At 45.1% G+C, this 17119-nt stretch overlaps 1 protein-coding gene across 3 annotated transcripts in view; it reads left to right on the forward strand.

Annotated features, from left to right (window-relative positions):
- The window catches only part of SACM1L (SAC1 like phosphatidylinositide phosphatase), a 58724-nt gene that overhangs the window by 4716 nt on the left and 36889 nt on the right, over positions 1–17119 (forward strand). For 2 of the 3 annotated variants that reach the window (XM_007088403.3, XM_042978754.1), the window contains exons 2-4: positions 11209–11306; positions 13938–14012; positions 15729–15856. In XM_007088403.3, coding sequence (XP_007088465.1) covers positions 11209–11306; positions 13938–14012; positions 15729–15856 — 301 coding nt within the window. Of the gene's footprint in view, positions 1–11208; positions 11307–13937; positions 14013–15728; positions 15857–17119 lie in introns of those variants that run through there. The other variant, XM_015540425.2, reaches the window with a different exon arrangement.

Raw genomic sequence — 17119 nt, forward strand, 5'->3', positions numbered from 1 at the left:
TGAAATTACGACATGATTACAACAGAAATCCACTCTTGGAAACATTTAAGGCACTCCCTGCCCCCCCGCCCTTTAAGAGGTCAACTGAAACAGGTGTAAGACAGGAAATCCTTTAGAAAGTGAATTCGGCTGCAGCTTGCCTCTGGAGAGACACTGTTGCCTTGGTTAGCAGGTCCCCTTTCTTCTGAAAAGTTGGCCACGGTTGTGAGGTCAGTGGGGCAGATGTGATGCAACCCTGAACAGATACGAACTAAGCTGCACGGCGAGGAAGACACAGGCGGTCTGCGCAATACAAGGAACCATCAGCATATTCACACATCTTTTTGTAAGGAGGGATGGAGGGAAGGGAAGGTTATAAATTTGGGCACGGGTAAGCGGAGTTTGCATCCAAGGTGTTAGTTGGGTTGGGGTTCAGGCTAGAGTGTCTAAGTTAGTGCTAGGCTGTGTCACATCACTTGATGCTTGTTTTAACTGCGTGTTCCAGAGCCTCACATCCAGCCTACTGAGTGCAAACTCTCTGAATGTGGGGTCTGGGAATCTGCGTGTTTAACTAGCTGTCCCAGTGGTTCTTACGCACACTACAGGGTATTTGGGGGCCGTGTGAAGCAGAGTGAGAACTGAAGCACACCGGTTGGTGAGTAGAACAGCATTCTTTGGGAGGCTTGGGGCCCTGGAAGATTTTGCAGTAGATTAGAGCTTCAGATTAGGCGGCAGTTAGACCTGGGCCTGTGAAGGAGTCCAGTTTGGGGAGATAATGGGTTTTCGGATGTGCAGAAAATAGGAGGGACCTCAAGGTTCTGAGGAAGAAGATGGAACTAAAATGAATTAGCTTCCTGGAAATATCAACTCTTTGGGATCGTGTTGGGCTCCTGGGTTGTCTGGGATGAACCTGGGTTCTAAGAGAGGTCCTGAGCAGGGGCTCAGTGAGGAGGAAACCCCGGGGCCCAAAGGGCAGATGGATGAGGGGTGGTGGGAACACCTTCTGGGTGTATGTGTAGTGGGCTCAGAGGACCGACCCTCTTTACTGTCTGAGTTCTTACTTCTTGCCAGCCAGATCTAGTAAAATGTTACTCCTGTATGCTTGGAACGAGAGATGGGGTAATTTTGATTATGAGGATTTTGATTTCTTTATATAAGATTGTTGAGAATATGTTTTTTTGCTACAGTTTTGTGACATGACAGTTGACGTGCTTCTGCGCAAGTAGAAACGTTATTTTAAATTGTGCTAAAATATACGTAGGATTTATCGTCTTAAGCGTTTGTAGGTATACACGGGTCAGTGGCATTCACATCGTTCAACCATTCCAGCCACCCATCTCCAGAACTCTTCATCTCGCAAAGCTAAAACTCTGCTCTCATTAAACAGCTCTCCATTCCTCCTCCCCTGGGCTCTGGCAGCCACCGTTCTACTTTGTATGTGTGTGAGTTTGGCCCCTGTAAGTACGGTGGAATCGTCCAGTGTTTGTGCCTTTGTGACTGGCTTATTTCCACTTGGCGTAACGTACTCAGCGTTCCTCCATGTTATAGTATGTGTCAGGATTTCCTTTCTGAGGCTCAACAATACTCCATTTTATGTATCTACTACGTTTTGCTTCCCACTCATCCGTGGATGGACGCTGGGTTGCTTCCACCTCTTTGGCTGTTACGAATACTACTCCTGGGAGCATGGGTGTGTAAATATCTCTGCGAGACCTTGCTTTCGGTCCCTTTGACTGCATACCCAGCAGTGGAATTGCCGGGTGATAAGGTACTTCTCTTTTGAATCTTTCCGAGAGATCGCCATGCTGTTTTCCCACAGTGGCCGCACCGCTTCATGTTCCCACCAGCAGCACACACTGTTCCAGTTTCTCTACATCCTCACCAACACTTGTTTTGTTTCTCGTGCTAGCTATTCTAATGGGTGTGAGGTCAGCAAATGGTAATATTTTGGAAGTGGGCTAATTTTGCCCTCTGGTTGTGACGGGATTCTGAAAAGGTTAGTCGTTGCCTGGAAATGTCACCGTTACGGGGGGAAAGGGGGATGTTTTCAGACACGAGAAAATCATATTGCCAACTCTGAAAAAAAAATATTTTGTGTTTATGTTATAATTAAATCTGTTGCTTTTAAAATTTGGCAAGGGTAGTTTTTAAAAAGCACTCGTAAGAGCTCGTGAATCCCAGTTGGCCATAAGATTAAATGCATTTCTATTAAGTATAATAGAATTGCCTTCGTTGAGTTCAGCTTGTAGTCCTCTGAATTTTCTTTTTTATCTCATATGTGGGCAGCAATCTATGAAAGCAAAACAGTCAGCCAAATGAAAGTAGTCAAAAGAGGAAGTAATTATTATTTATAAAGTATTCTGCTTTTTCTTTTTTTTTTTTTTTTTTTTGCTATTGCTCTATTTTTTTTTTAATTTTTTTTTTTTAACGTTTATTTATTTTTGAGACAGAGAGAGACAGAGCGTGAACAGGGGAGGGGCAGAGAGAGAGAGGGAGACACAGAATCTGAAACAGGCTCCAGGCTCTGAGCTGTCAGCACAGAGCCCGACGTGGGGCTCGAACTCACAGACCGTGAGATCATGACCTGAGCCGAAGTCGGACGCTTAACCGACTGAGCCACCCAGGCGCCCCAAGTATTCTGCTTTTTCGATGTATCTTCCAGAATACGTATCATCTTACTAGAGAGCAGAACTCAGGGTGGAAAGAACCGAGGTAGTTGTCTTGTTCAGTTAGAGTTTTTGGTTCATGCCTGTGGGATTCGGACCACCTCACCGGACAGCGTATATCGGACCAGAGCAATTTTGAGCGTATGGTATTACTGCGAACTTCAGACATCTCATACCATCCGCATAGTTAATGACCAGATAACCTTCTTGGATGGAGTCTTCTTGCCTCGACTTGCAAAATCTAGTTCGTAGAAAAATTGACGTGAGAGAGTTTAATGAAATGAGAGACTTCACAGCAATTGAGGGCCATTCTTTTGGCTGTAGAGAGAGGACCGTCTCCCAGATTTTCGGTTATCATGGAGTCTTCTGTCTCGGCGTCCATATATTTATTAGGTCGAGAACTCAGTGTAGCCTGTCGACTGGTTAATTTGGAAAAGCTCCGGGCGAGATGGTCAGCGGCGACTCTTTGTGGACTTTCTGATCCGAGAGCCACCGCTTTTGCTCCTCCTTGTCCTCCCGTTAGTGATACTGTGCCCTCCAATCCACTTAACGTTTGACCTGTCAAGATCTTTCCTTAGCTAGGAGAAAGGAAAACAGTTTTTCAAATCCTTTTTACTTTCCCCCCCCCCCCCGAGCCAAAGAAAACATGAGTTAAGCACCATAGAAAAAACCCCAACCTGATGTAGGTATTTGCTGACTAATTACGTTATATTCTCTAAGAATACCGAGGGAGCTTCTGCTGTCTTCTTGTGCGAAATACCACGGGGAACGGACAAGCAGAGTCCTTGTCTGCAGAGACTTGGTGGTCTGTTTGGTGGAATTCTAAAAGGAAAAATGATAATGAAACCGTGCACGTCAGCAGAAATTGCCCACCGGATGCTTTACTCCAGTGTTTCTGGTGGTTAGTGCTGGAGAGCCGCAGTTAATTTCACTCGCTTTTGAAATGAAACCCCTGGAGCATAAAACTTACCAAATACAATTTACTGGGTAAAGCTCAGATACTTCAGGTCAGTGTCAAGGCCAGTGAGAGAAGGGCGGGAAGAGGCAAAGAAGAGGAAGACAGCAGAGGAACGTGTAGACGTCTCTGAGTTGAGACGACACCCGCTGGGATCCTCGGTGGGGTTCTGAGTCCCCACGCGTCCTTACTCTTGGAAATGCCCACCAGCTGGCGGTCACTGTTCATACCTTCATCGCTGCAGTTCGTAAGCCGTTCTCGAGAACGTTGTCCGAGCAGGCTGGTGGCAGCACCGGCGGCTTGGATTCTGGCAGCATCCTCTGAGAGGCAAGATCCAGCAACGGTCCGAGCACCATTGGGCCAGAACTCTCTGTCTTGATCCACATAACTCTTATTTTTGTTTTTGCTGTTTTAACACATTTTTAAACTTAAATTTTTATTTTAATATAATACCTGTCTATGGCTCAAAAGTACACAGTACACAGAGCTTATAATAAAAAAGAGAGCACCCTTCTGTACTTCTAATTCCCACTGTCCCAGAGACCTCGACTTTCAACGTTTTCATCTCTCTCTTTTGGTATTTTACTCCGCATTTTGTTTTTCAAGATTTTATTTTGGGGATGGGGAGAGGCAGAGGGCAAGAGAGAACCTCAGGGAGGTTCCATGTCCAGTGGGGAGCCTGGTGTGGGGCTCGATCTCCAAACCCCAAGATCATGACCTGAGCCAGTCAAGAATCAGACACTTAACCGATGGAGCCACCCAGGCGTCCCACATGACTTTTTTTTTTTTTTTTTAATGTGCCTGTTGCTAATTAATCTTCACTCCCTGTGACAGCAATAAGATTCCTCTCAAACACGCTGGGTAACTATGAACTCAGTTTCTTCCCTGAGATTTACCTCTGGGAGCCCAGTACCCTGTGCTGTAATCTGTGGACTAGTTTTTCTTTAGGCCTGTTGCATAGCTGTTGTTCTGGACAATACCTTTGTTCAGAGAACTTCTTCTGCTTCTTTCCCGTTTTGGATTCTCAGTCTAACTCATTCCATTTTGGTGAAACAAACTTTCCCTTCTTTCTAAGAGTGAATGAAAGGAATCTTTTGAGATGTTGCACATCAGAATGTTTTCATTCTATCCTCATGCTTATTCGACAGTGTGGGTGACTATAGAATTCTCAGTCAGAAATTATTATCCTGTAGAATTCTATTTTATTTTTTTAATGTTTATTTGTTTATGAGGGAGAGACAAAGTTGTGAGCAGGGGAGGGGCAGAGAGAGGAAGACACGGAATCCAAAGCAGGCTCCAGGCTCTGAGCTGTCAGCACAGAGCCCGACGCGGGGCTCGAACCCACGAACTGTGAGATCATGACCTGAGCTGAAGTCGGACGTTTAACCGACTGAGCCACCCAGGCGCCCCCTTTTTTTTTTTAATTTTTTTTAATGTTTATTTATTTATGAGAGAGAGACAAAGTGTGAGCAGGGGAGGGGCAGAGAGAGAGGACAGAATCTGAAGCAGGCTCCAGGCTCTGAGCCGTCAGCACAGAGCCCATATCCTGTAGAATTTTAAAGACCTGCTGTTCAATAGTCCAGTGAGTGTGCTGTTGCTGGATAATCCGGTATTGTGGCTGTTGAATATTTCCATGCTTCTTTCTCTTAATTTTTTTTTTTTTCCTGGTAACTTTTGGATTGTCTCTATGGTGTTTAGAAGTTTGATGCTTACTGTGCCTTTGTGTGTGTGTGTGTGTGTGTGTGTGTGTGTGTGTGTGTGTGTGTGTGTGTTTCCGTTTGGGGCTTTTTTTTTTTTTTTCTTTGAAATATTTTCTTGCTTTTTTTTCTTTTGGAATTCTTGCTGTGAATGTATGTTGGATATCCTGGATCAGGCTCCTCTTTCTCTCTTTCCCCTTCCCTCCCCCCCCTCCCTCACCCCCTTCTTCCTTCCTGTGCTTTCCTGTTTTATAGCTCTTATCTTTTTATTCTGTTCTCATGGAGAGTTCTTCAGTTTTATCTTCCAGCCTTTCTGCTGAATACTCAAATTATTATTTCTGCTCTCAGTCCAAGAATATGTTCTTGCTTTTTTTATTTTTGGATATCAGTTTATTTGGGCTTTTCTTTCCTTTTTTTTGTTTTTTTAATGTTTATTTATTTATTTTGAGAGAAAGAGCACGAACAGGGGAGGGGCAGAGAGAGGGAGAGAGAGCTCCAAACTGTCGGTGCAGAACCCGACGCAGGGCTCCAACTCATGAACCGTGCGTTCATGAACTGAGCCCAAATCAAGAGTCAGATGCTTAACTGACTGAGCCACCCAGGCGCCCCTGTTCTCGCTTTCTGAACGTGCTTTTTTTTGGTCCCTCTGTCATGAATGCGATGTCTTCTTTCTGAGGCTCTCGCCTATTAACGTGTTTTGAAGTTACAGTCTGTTCCCGGCATAGTTTGTTTATCCAGTGTTTCTTTTCTGTTTGTTTTGGACTCTGTCTTATGTGATGGAAGCTTTTCCTAGTATCTGATGATCCTTGGTTGTCATTTCATGTTGAAGAAGGAAATTGATTGGAGGGTCTGCTTGTGGGTCAGGACATTTCAACTGGTGGCCTTCGCTGTAGAGGGATTGCACAGGAACTCAACTCTTTGATGAAGCCACAGGTCGCAGCTGCCGGTCTGTGCTTTCGGGACAAGTTGATTTAGAGGTGGTGTCAAAGCTCCTGTGGGGGCTCAGGGAGAGGGGTGATGCGAACTGGTCCACCGGCTCTCTGGGAGTCTGACAGAGGAAGAGGGTTGGATGATGTTCCCAGTCTGTGGGTGGACCCTGTCCACGTCTCCTGGTTTCATCTGGCTGTCTCACCCTGGTCCTCAGCTCTGCTGATGAGTGGAGGCCAGAGAGCATCTTCCGTTAACTGTTCTAAGCATTCAGTCCCAGGGTCGGCGAGAGCAGGCACCTGCTGTAGGCTCTCGGCCCATAGGTGATTGGACTCTGCTGATTGGTGAGTCAGGCCATTTCCAAGCACTGTCTGTCTTCCAGACCTGCATTTGAATGGCTAGTGTCTGCCCCACGGCCTGCACCCACCTGTCGGTACCCCTTAGACTCCGTGTTCTCGAAGAATATCTGGGCTTTTTTTAATGGAGGGTTTTCACTCTTGGAAATTCATTTCACTGTACTTCAGTTAAAATTTTAATTTGTTGATCTCATTTCAGATGTGTCTGTCTAGACTGGAAATGTTATATGTGATATTTTTCATATTCTTATAAAAATTGTCAAGTAGCAAGGTGTAACCAGCACTTCATGCTGTCTTAAAGCCAACGTTGTCTTTTGTACTAAGAGCTTTTTTCTTGTTATAGACTCATACCTACAAATAAGAAAGACATTCATAATTTTCATTCTCATTCTGTATTCTGGAATATTTGATAAATCAGAGGTCTGTTTTATGTGGTCTTCATATTTGGGGGTATATATTTAGTAGGACATACTTTGATTCCAGCATCTACCTATCAAAGCTAAATTGTTCAGATGGGGTACATGTGGCAAAGATATCAGTACCTTCCGTTGTATTATGTCTTTAAAGTGTGAATTGAATACCTTTTCTGGCCTGTGTCACCATCCTGTCAAGAAAGTTTGCAACTTTTCTCCCTTCTCTCTTAAAGGATGTTTTTGTTAATAGTAAAAAGTTGTCGTCTCTGTGAGTCAGCCCTTTTATTCTTTGCAGAGGTACTTCGCAAATGCCCGCTTAATTCTCGCTGTTCTGTGAGGTAGTGAGGGTCAGCGTTTGCGTCCCCAGGCTGGATGAAGGGTTGATGTCCCAGGGCAGCGATGGGTGGGGGCAGGGGGCTGGCGGCATTCACCCCAGGGGAACGGTGACGATGGGAGTTACTGAGACCCACGTGGGCAGGACAGCAGAGGAGAGGCCGTCTGCCAGGAGGCGGTGGTGAGGGGCCATAGTTACAGGGCGACTTGGGGGCATACGGGGACGTGTGGAATTTTCCCTTTTTCCGTGACCTTAGGCACTGTGCCTGGTTGTAAGTAGCCCATTGGTTACTGAGGGCCTACGGCTCTTTCCAGGTGGGTGGCTTCATAAACCTGTTTGCACCACCCGTCTGCCTTCCGCTGCTGGTCTCTGTGGGCCCTTTTGCCCTGTCACGTGCCCCTTGCTCAAGCCTGTGGCCTGAAAGCAGCCCGGCCCGGACGGAGATGTCCTGTTGACGGAGATCCCTTGTCTTTGTTCACAGCCGCCAGGAGCGTTTTTACGTTTCATTTAATCCTCAGGAGGATTGATCATCTGCCCCGCATCCCCACCTTGGCCAAGTCACCCTAGATTTATTAATTTGTTTTTTATAGCAGTCCCCTCTCAAGTCACTGAATTACTTCCTTGCGCACCGATTGTCTCCCATTAGAATGTAGGCTCTGTGAGTCAGGGACTCTGGACTGGTACCCAGAACAAGGGCTGGCAGGAGGTGGACACTCGGAACTTGGCCAGCAGTACGTCGCTGGTAGCAGGCAGGGTCAGGGGCAGAACCGCTGTATTTTTGACTGCAGATCTTGAGGCCTTTTCAGTGCGATGCTCCTAACACAGTGCTCTTCTAAAGTGTTGAAGGTAGTGTTTCGATCAGAGGCTTATGGTCAGTTATGTGAGTGCTGGTTTTTGATTTCCCATCCCGACGAGGCCTCCATGTGTGTGTTGACTGACCGTGCTTCTGGGGGGTTGCTTTGCCACTCCTGGGACGAGAACAAGTCACAGGTAGTTCACTTGGTGGGGAGGCAGCGTTGGCAACAGACTGCTCCTTATCAGTGCTGGAATCATTATTTTAAAAGTAAGACCACAGAGGAGAGATTCTTTGTTGTTCCTCAGATACTGGAGGTGGGACAGGAAGTCTCAGGATAGCGCCAGCAATTGTATGAAAGTATTTCATGGGGCTCTCTCAGGTCCTAAGCCTGTTTAAGCCTCAAAGAATGCGGTAGAACACCCGTGCTGCACGGGCAATCACAGGGTTTAGAGTGTGGAGATTGGGGACTCTTAAGAGTGAGGCTCCGCAGAAAGGCATCTGCTTTGGAGACAGAACTTTCTTTGAAGGCTTTTTTTCTTCTTTTTCTAATGTTTACTTATTTTTGAGAGAGAGAGAGAGAGAGAGCGAGCAAGCAGGGGAGGGACAGAGAGAGAGGGAGGAGACAGAGAATCTGAAGCAGGCTCCAGGCTCTGAGCTGTCAGCACAGAGCCCAATGCGGATTTCGAACTCACGAACCCTGAGATCATGACCTGAGCCGAAGTCGGACGCTTAACCAACTGAGCCACCCAGGCGCCCCTCTTTGAAAGCTTTTATAAAGAAGTCTTGCTTTTGAGGTCTGTTTTTTTTTATTAATTTTTTTCCTATTTGTTATTTTTACTCTGTTACCCACATCCTAGTCACTCATGCTTGTGTAATACTTACCGCATGGTTAGGTCTTCAGTAAAGTTCTTGAATTACTCTTAGAGGGCGACTTACACTTGCACAAAACATCTGCAGGTAACGACCGGTGTGTTGGTTTTGTTTGGTTTAGTTTCAATGATTTAAGACTAGGTGACTACCCTGTGAGTAGATTGTCCGGAACTTTGTCATAGTCCTGTTGGTTGGTTTCAGGACTCTCACTTTTTTTTTTTTTTTAATAGATTTATTGGAAGTACAAAGTTTCCTGACATATAGAGTAAATTCCATATATTTCAGGAGTACAGTTTGATCCATTTGGACTTATTTTTACACCCACAAAACCATCCCCAGTCTGAAGATAACGGACACCTCCCTCACCCTGGAAAGTTTTCCTCGTGCCGGCTCCGCCTTCCTTTCCCCCTCCGTAGGAGTCAAACCCACAACTCCCCTGAGACCCAGCCACATTCCACCTCTAGGCGGTCACCCAGGAGAAACGGAGGGGAGGATACGTCTGCCTTAGACTTGTAGCAGGATGTTCATGGAACCTTTGTTAATATCCCAAACTGGAAGCAGCTCAGATGTCCACCAGCAAGTGAATGGGTAAAGAAGCTGTGATGTGTCCATCCACTGGAACGCTCTTCAGCATCAGGCCAAGGAAGGAACTGCTGTATTTCGTTTGAGTTGAAGACTGCCGTTTTTAAGGCAGATTTGTCTTCTTTGTCTTCTTTGTTGCATTTTGCTTAATTTGTATTGAAATTGATTTTCATTCCCTTAGCAACTCCCCCCCCCCCCCCGCCCCATCCAATGGAGGAAACTAGCCTAATATTAAAAAGTTGGTTATAGATGAAGTATAAAAGGATGTAAGTTGTGTTTGGCTACTTAAAGGTTGAGAACTTGTAGTCAGTAATGGTCAGTACAGTTTCTGTAATCCCACATAGCTTTTTTTTTATATATAAAAATTTTTTTTTTAATGTTTATTATTGAAAGTCAGAGAGAGTCAGAGCCGTGAGCAGGGGAGGGACAGGGAGAGAGGGAGACACAGACTCCGAAGCAGGTTCCAGGCTCCAGGCTCCGAGCTGTCAGCACAGAGCCTGATGCGAGGCTCGAACTCACAAACCTCGAGATCATGACCTGAGCCGAAATTGGATGCTTAACCGACTGAGCCACCCAGGCACCCCATTTAATGTTTGTTTATTTTGAGAGAGGGAGCATGCGAACAGGGGAGATGCAGGGAGAGCGAGAGAATCACAGTCCAATGCGGGGCGCAAACCCACAACTGCGAGATCATGACCTGAGCTGCTGTCAAGAGTTAGATGCTTTACCAACTGAACCACTGAGGCATTTCTGTAATCCCACATAGTTTACATACCATCTGTATATGAGAGACGATGTCAGTGATGGTTGCATGGATTTGTATAAGATTTTTCATGGGCAGGGCAAGTGGAATAGAGGAAGTAGAGTTTAAAAGGAAAGGAAAAGGGGTGCCTGGGTGGCTCGGTCGGTTAGGCATCCGGCTTTGGCTCAGGTCGGGATCTCACGGTTCATGGGTTCGAGCACAGAGCCCAATGTCGGGCTCTGTGCTGATGGCTCGGAGCCTGGAGCCTGCTTCGGCTTCTGTGTCCCCCTCTCTCTCTGCCCCTCCCCCACTCATGCTGTGTGTCTCTCTCTCTCTGTCAAAAATAAACATTAAAAAAATTTTTTTAATGTGTTTCTTAGTATTTTTAGCTAATACGCCTTGCTTGCTAGGTGTCAGATGTAATTCTAAGTGCCTCTCACAGAAGCTCATTTTATCCTCACCCCAGCGTTGTTTGCTGTCTGATAGGATCCCTATTTTATGAATAAGGGAACCGAAGAACAGAGGATGAGTAACTTGCCTGAGGTCACACAGCACACAGTCTGGTTCTGTAGACTGGTCCTGACTACCGCGCTACATTCTGCACCGTGTTGGATATAATAAATTAGAATTTATTATGATTTTCTTGTGGCAGTCAAGCGGGGGTCCCCCCCCTCCCCGCAAACCTCCTGAGCGTAATACACAAGGGAAAAGAGTTACACCTCATGTGTGAGGACAGCAGAACTGTTCTTCGGTAGCCGGGAAATCAGTGTGATGTCGGATGTAAGCACTGCTGAAATTCTTACAATAAGCAGCTTTTTAAAAAGTGTTCCTATTTTTAGAAGTCTCCATTTTGTCTGGTTTAGGTATTTATGGCTTTACATTTCTTTTTAGGCACATCACACCTGAAAAATTTTATGTGGAAGCTTGTGATGACGGAGCGGATGACGTACTTGTCATCGATCGCGTGTCCACAGAAGTCACCCTGTCAGGTATTTCACAGCCAGGGGCCGAGGCGGCCGGCAGGACTTTGTACCGAAGTTGCCGGTGTGGTCATTAAAGTAAACGCCGCAGGGGTGTGGCTCCCGGAGCTGCGGCAACCCCTGCCACCTCGTTTGATTTTGATGCATTCATCTCAGGCTTCCTCCATTTCATGAAAAAGGAGGAATGGGCTTGAAAGTTTTCCCATCTGTAAGGCTTTAAAAACATAATTATCTCTTGACCCCGTTCCCTCATCTGTGCTCTAACAGGATTGGTTTTGTTGGTGTCTTACTTCCTTTCTAGCTGTAAGATTTAGGGTATTTGAGTGTAAGAAAGTTGTTTGAACGTTAAGTGTGTGGAAATTTAACAGCTGCTTTTGATTTTGACAATATTCATGACTACGAGGATAATTCAGTAAGTGGAAAATTATATATATATATATATATATATATATGCGCCTAGATATGTGTTACTGACTAAAACTTACATTTTAGGCAAGTAGTATTCCTACGCTGTATCTGTCTATATCTTGTCTGTCTCTCCAGTTATATTTTGGTTTTGGTTCTCTGGGGTGTTGAAAACAATTTTTTTTCCCGATGGTATGGAACACTGATTTCTGATTACATGCGAAATAATTTCGGTGACTAATGTACCAGGTGGTATCACATTTAGAATGTCATATTTCAGTTGTTTAAATATTCACCTCTACACAGAGTCCTCTGTATGTTTTTTAAGTATGATATTTGAGTAACCAAAGAGTAAGCATTCAGTAAACAGTATATATCCTTTGAGTGGAGAAAGTGAAATATGAAAATACAGAGGATAGTAAAGTTTAAGAAGGAGATGGCCATAAGTTTCTATTTCCTTGGTTACCTGGTTATTTTGATAAGTACCATCCATAGTTTTTCTTTGACCAGATGGAATTAGAGGTCTGTTTTCGCCTGATAATTTGGCATTACCTATATCTATTAGCTGGTAGCTGCTTTCTTGAGAGAGTGTGAGCGGGGGAGAGAGGGGGGGAGAGAGAGAGAGAGAGAGAGAGAGAGAGAGAGAGAGAGAGAGAGAGAAAATCTTAAGCAGGCTCCACAGTCAGCATGGAGCCCGATGTGGGGCTCGATCCCATGACCCCTGGCATCATGACCTGAGCTAAAACCAAGAGTCAGATACACAACTGACTGAGCCAGCCAGTCTCCCTTCAATTATTTTTGACCTTTCAGTGACATTTCTTTGTGGGTAGAGACCACAGACCCGTTTGAGGGGTCAAAGCTGAAGGTCATGAAGAGCTTGGACATAGGAAGGACACCAAGCGGTCATCAGTAGACGTGAGGAGATAACTTGGACCTGAAGCCGGTGGTGATGAGGGGCTGACTCACTCACGCTCGCTCTGCTAGTTGTTTCCTGTTGTTTTGTTTTCTTTTTTTAACTTTTGGGAATCCAGACCATTGCCATGAAAAGAGGGGTTTGTTTGTTTTTTCCCTCCATGAAAAACTAACATGTATTCTTGGGAATTACCTGTTTTATTGCTTTTGTACTGCAGTTAATGTAACTTAGAGCTCCATCAATCAATAGTACCTTAAGTTTATCAGATGATCTCTGTATATTCAGGATTTTCTCTAAGCTTTTCGGTGCGCTGCCCCATGTGTCATGTTTGGTCGTTGTGGCACTGCTGAGTAAATTGAATCACAGAGAAACAGAGGTGAATCTCAGACCTTATTCAGAATTACTTTGTTCAGGATAACAGGACGCGGATTGGCAGCGGTGTTTCAGAATGAGTTAGTTCTAGGATGGTAATTAAACTAGGACTGGAGGAAACATTGGGCAGCCCCCCGATGGCCGGCCCTGAAGGAAGCTGGGAACAGCTGTGTTTCCCTGTAGGCCTCGCCTCCTTTGTTCGCCCCTGAGGTGTGAGTCTGGCAGAGGGAAGAGAGGTGGATGTGGCAAAGTCAGTCCCTTGATGGGGAGCCCCGGCCTTCCCCGCTTCGGGGGCATCGTTCCCTAGACTTCTACAGGTGTGTTTTGTGAAACACCCAGGCTGAAAGTTGAATAATCATGAAATGAACCCTATCATCGAAGATGCTCTTTTACTAATAAGGGCGTTATTGGTAAAGTCACAGTTAATGGTGGTGCCTCCCTGCGCACCTGTGTTTCCTTCCTTGTCCCCCTGTCCCTTGGGTCTCGTCCACATTTGTAGAGGCAGACGGGCAGGTCTGTGCCTCCCATTAATGTCATGTTGAGATTAAATTCATGCCCCCCCCCCCGCCTCCATTAACTTTCTAACTCTCTTAAATAGACAGGGACTTAGGTTTCTGGCAAGAAGTTGAATAAATCTGGTTGAAAAATGACCGTAGAAGTATCCCACGATTTACCTGATGGGGATCCTGAAGCATGTTACTTTGGGCACCTGACTCTAGACAGCAGAGGCCTTTACATGTCACATGGACATATGATTTCATATTTTGCCAAAATGGAGGTCTAACACCGATGAAGGACCCCTGCTTCCTTAGCACAAATCATTGTGCTTAGGAATCCTTAGCACAGTATTGACTGTGAAGTAACTTCTGAAATCAGATTAAATTTCCTTTTCTATCAGTGAGCTTTTTCTATGTGATTTTTCTTTTCTTTTCTTTTTTTTTCTTTTAAAGTCAAGAAAGATATTCCTCCTTCAGCTGTCACAAGACCAATATTTGGTATCCTGGGCACAATCCATCTGGTGGCAGGTAAGAACATAAGCTAAGACGGGCGAAGAAGGTAATTAAACTGACACGGTAGAAGACGAAGGCACACTCCTGTTGTGCTCTAGGCAATAATGTAGGTCAGGTATTTGTCATTGATTTCGAGAAGTGACATATTCCAAATGACAGGTGGTTACATCTATCAGCCTGAGGTTCTGCTAAACAAAACAAAACAAAACAACCCACCGGTTTTGTTTTTGGTTTTATTTCAAAAATTTTTTTTTTTTAACATTTATTTATTTTTGAGACAGAGAGAGACAGAGCATGAACAGGGGAGGGTCAGAGAGAGGGAGACACAGAATCTGAAACAGGCTCCAGGCTCTGAGCTGTCAGCCCAGAGCCCGACGCGGGGCTCGAACTCACGGACCGCGAGATCATGACCTGAGCCGAAGTCGGCCGCTTAACCGACTGAGCCACCCAGGCGCCCTGTTTTTGGTTTTATTTCAACTAGAGTTGAAATCCTTAGTCAACTAGACCTTTCCTCGTAAATTCTAAGAGTACTTAAATAAACATTTTCATGTGCTGATGGACCAGAGTGTTCTATACCATCGGTCCCATATCGAGGTTGAACATGACATAGTGCATGTTGGAGAATATTACTTGGTTCTGAGTTACTAAGGAAAGTGATTTTGTTTATCTAAATGTCGTCTCATTGAACTTAAAAAAAAAAAAACTCCTATACTGTCAGGCAGCGTGCTAGAGGTTGAGTTGGAGAAGATGCTGGGCCCTTTTGTCCTGCAGTTTACAGTCTAGTGAGAGATGCATGTAAGTAGGGAACTACCGCAGTACAGCGTGACTGGTTCTGGGAGAGAGTTGTACAGGGAAGACTTCAGGAAGGGCACTTGTGGGTAGAGCCTTGAACAGGGCTTCAAAATTAATTTCACGGTAAGAGCTTAGTTTGTTTTATTTGCGGGAGGAGGAGGTGGCCAGGATCACGGCCGGGGTTCACGGTGCTGCGATGGCCTCTTAATTCTGGACAGTTCACCTTTGTGATGTTGCAGTGACTGATTATATTGCCCCAGTACGTTTCTCTGCCATTTATACCGACTTCAAGGAGATAAGGGTGGTATAGACGGGACATTATCTATCCTGCTGTGGTCAGATCTCATGACCCATGATGTTTAGCTCCGGACCGGGAAATGCATTAACAGAAGCCTCTATGCCTTGGGGATGGCGAGAGAGGGAAAGAAGTCTTTTACTCTCCATCTGTTAAGATCACTGCCTTTGCTTTTATTTTTTTGAGAAACAGTTTGACCTTTCAGTAGGAACTTTTCTAAGTAATGTGCTGTTCTTTCTAGTCACAAATCATAAGATCCCCCTTTTTTTTTTTTCAACGTTTTTTTTTTTTTTTTTGGGACAGAGAGAGACAGAGCATGAACGGGGGAGGGGCAGAGAGAGAGGGAGACACAGAATGGGAAACAGGCTCCAGGCTCCGAGCCATCAGCCCAGAGCCTGACGCGGGGCTCGAACTCACAGACCGCGAGATCGTGACCTGGCTGAAGTCGGACGCTTAACCGACTGCGCCACTCAGGCGCCCCCATAAGATCCCTTTTAAAAAAAGTAACGGGCTTTTTTATCTGTATGGCACAGTGAGGTCTCGCCCTGCCAGCCTTTGGAGTTTAAACAGTAAGGAGTTAGGCTACTTTTGGCTTTAGAGTTGCCTATTTCATATTTCTGTGTGTTTGGCTCTGCTTTTTGCAGGTAATTATCTAATTGTCATTACCAAAAAGACAAAAATAGGTGAATTTTTCAATCATGTAATCTGGAAAGCAACAGATTTTGACGTCCTTTCTTATAAGAAGACAATGTTGCACTTAACTGATATTCAGGTAAGAACTGGGGTCACTTACTAATTGCAGAACCGGAAGCAGTACCATGGGGGGGGAGGGGAGGGGAGGGCAGAACAAAGGATTTTGATGGATTTCTGTTAAGCCTAATTATTTAAGCAGCGCAGAGAGCGAGGTTCCCCTACATACCTTTATACCTAGCCATAAAATGTACTTTTTAAAAGTCCTTTGTATGTTTTATTGGTCTTTTTTTTTTTTTAACTGACTCAAGCTCTTAAACTATGACCTTTCATATGTATAGAAAAGGACAAACAGAAAACGAATCTCTATCCAACAGCCAGATTTAACTTCGTATCCTTTCTGCCAAGAAATAAAATATGAGACGCCTTTGAAGTTCCGCTCACTCCATTTCATTCCCTCTTTGTCCGGAGAAAGCTTTCTTTGCTCTTAACACACGTGAATAGAAGTGTGTGTGTATATGCCCAAACAGCCCCCCTTTGCGCGATTCCCGTATGCCCGGATTGCAGTTACTGTGGCGTAGGAATACAGCCCCCCAGCAGCGCGGTCTACATTTCAGTTACCTTGGTATACGAACGAACAGATTCGTCCGGCAAAGATGGGAGTGCAAAGAAACAAAAAGCGGCAACTCTAGAGGTGAATTTCGGGGTGAACGTAAGAGGGGTGGAGAGGATGTGGCTGACCCTGGGAACGCCGGCCCTTGAGGAGGCTCTCGGCGCTCGGCCAGAAGTCTTAGTGAACGTGAACTTCTCCATGTTCACGGGGAAGCTGTTGTGAAGAAAAGGTTGAGGATGACCCAGAGGAAGCCATGCCGGCGAGCAGCTTCACCCGGAAGGAGTTCTGCGGGTGTCCCGTGACGTTGGGAGCGCAGGGATGAGGCGTGGGGAGCGGGCTCAGACTTGGAAAGGTGTAGGACGGTTGACCAGGGGTAGAGGAGAGACTCTGCGTCATAGGTTTATGCGAAGAAGGTAAGCACCCTTCAAGCTACTCTTGATAGATGCTTTACAAGAAGGAAAACGTTTTTAATTTGCATCGTTTCTAATGTTTTAAGTTACAGGGTAACTAACTCACCGTGTCGTGTCCCTGGAATTACCGCCACATTGTGTGTCCACTCTACTGGAAGTAGAACTTAAAAAATTAAAAATAAACAAATTACAGTGTACTAAATATTAGCTTCAATACTTTTTCATTTCCCTGTACATTTATAACTTACAGAGTTTTTAATGTTTTGGTAAAAATTTTTTAAAGCTCACATCACAATTACAATTTTTCCCATTGATTATTAAG

The sequence above is a fragment of the Panthera tigris genome, chromosome A2 (genome assembly GCF_018350195.1).
Source record: "Panthera tigris isolate Pti1 chromosome A2, P.tigris_Pti1_mat1.1, whole genome shotgun sequence".
In the NCBI taxonomy this organism is placed as follows: Eukaryota; Metazoa; Chordata; class Mammalia; order Carnivora; family Felidae; genus Panthera; species Panthera tigris.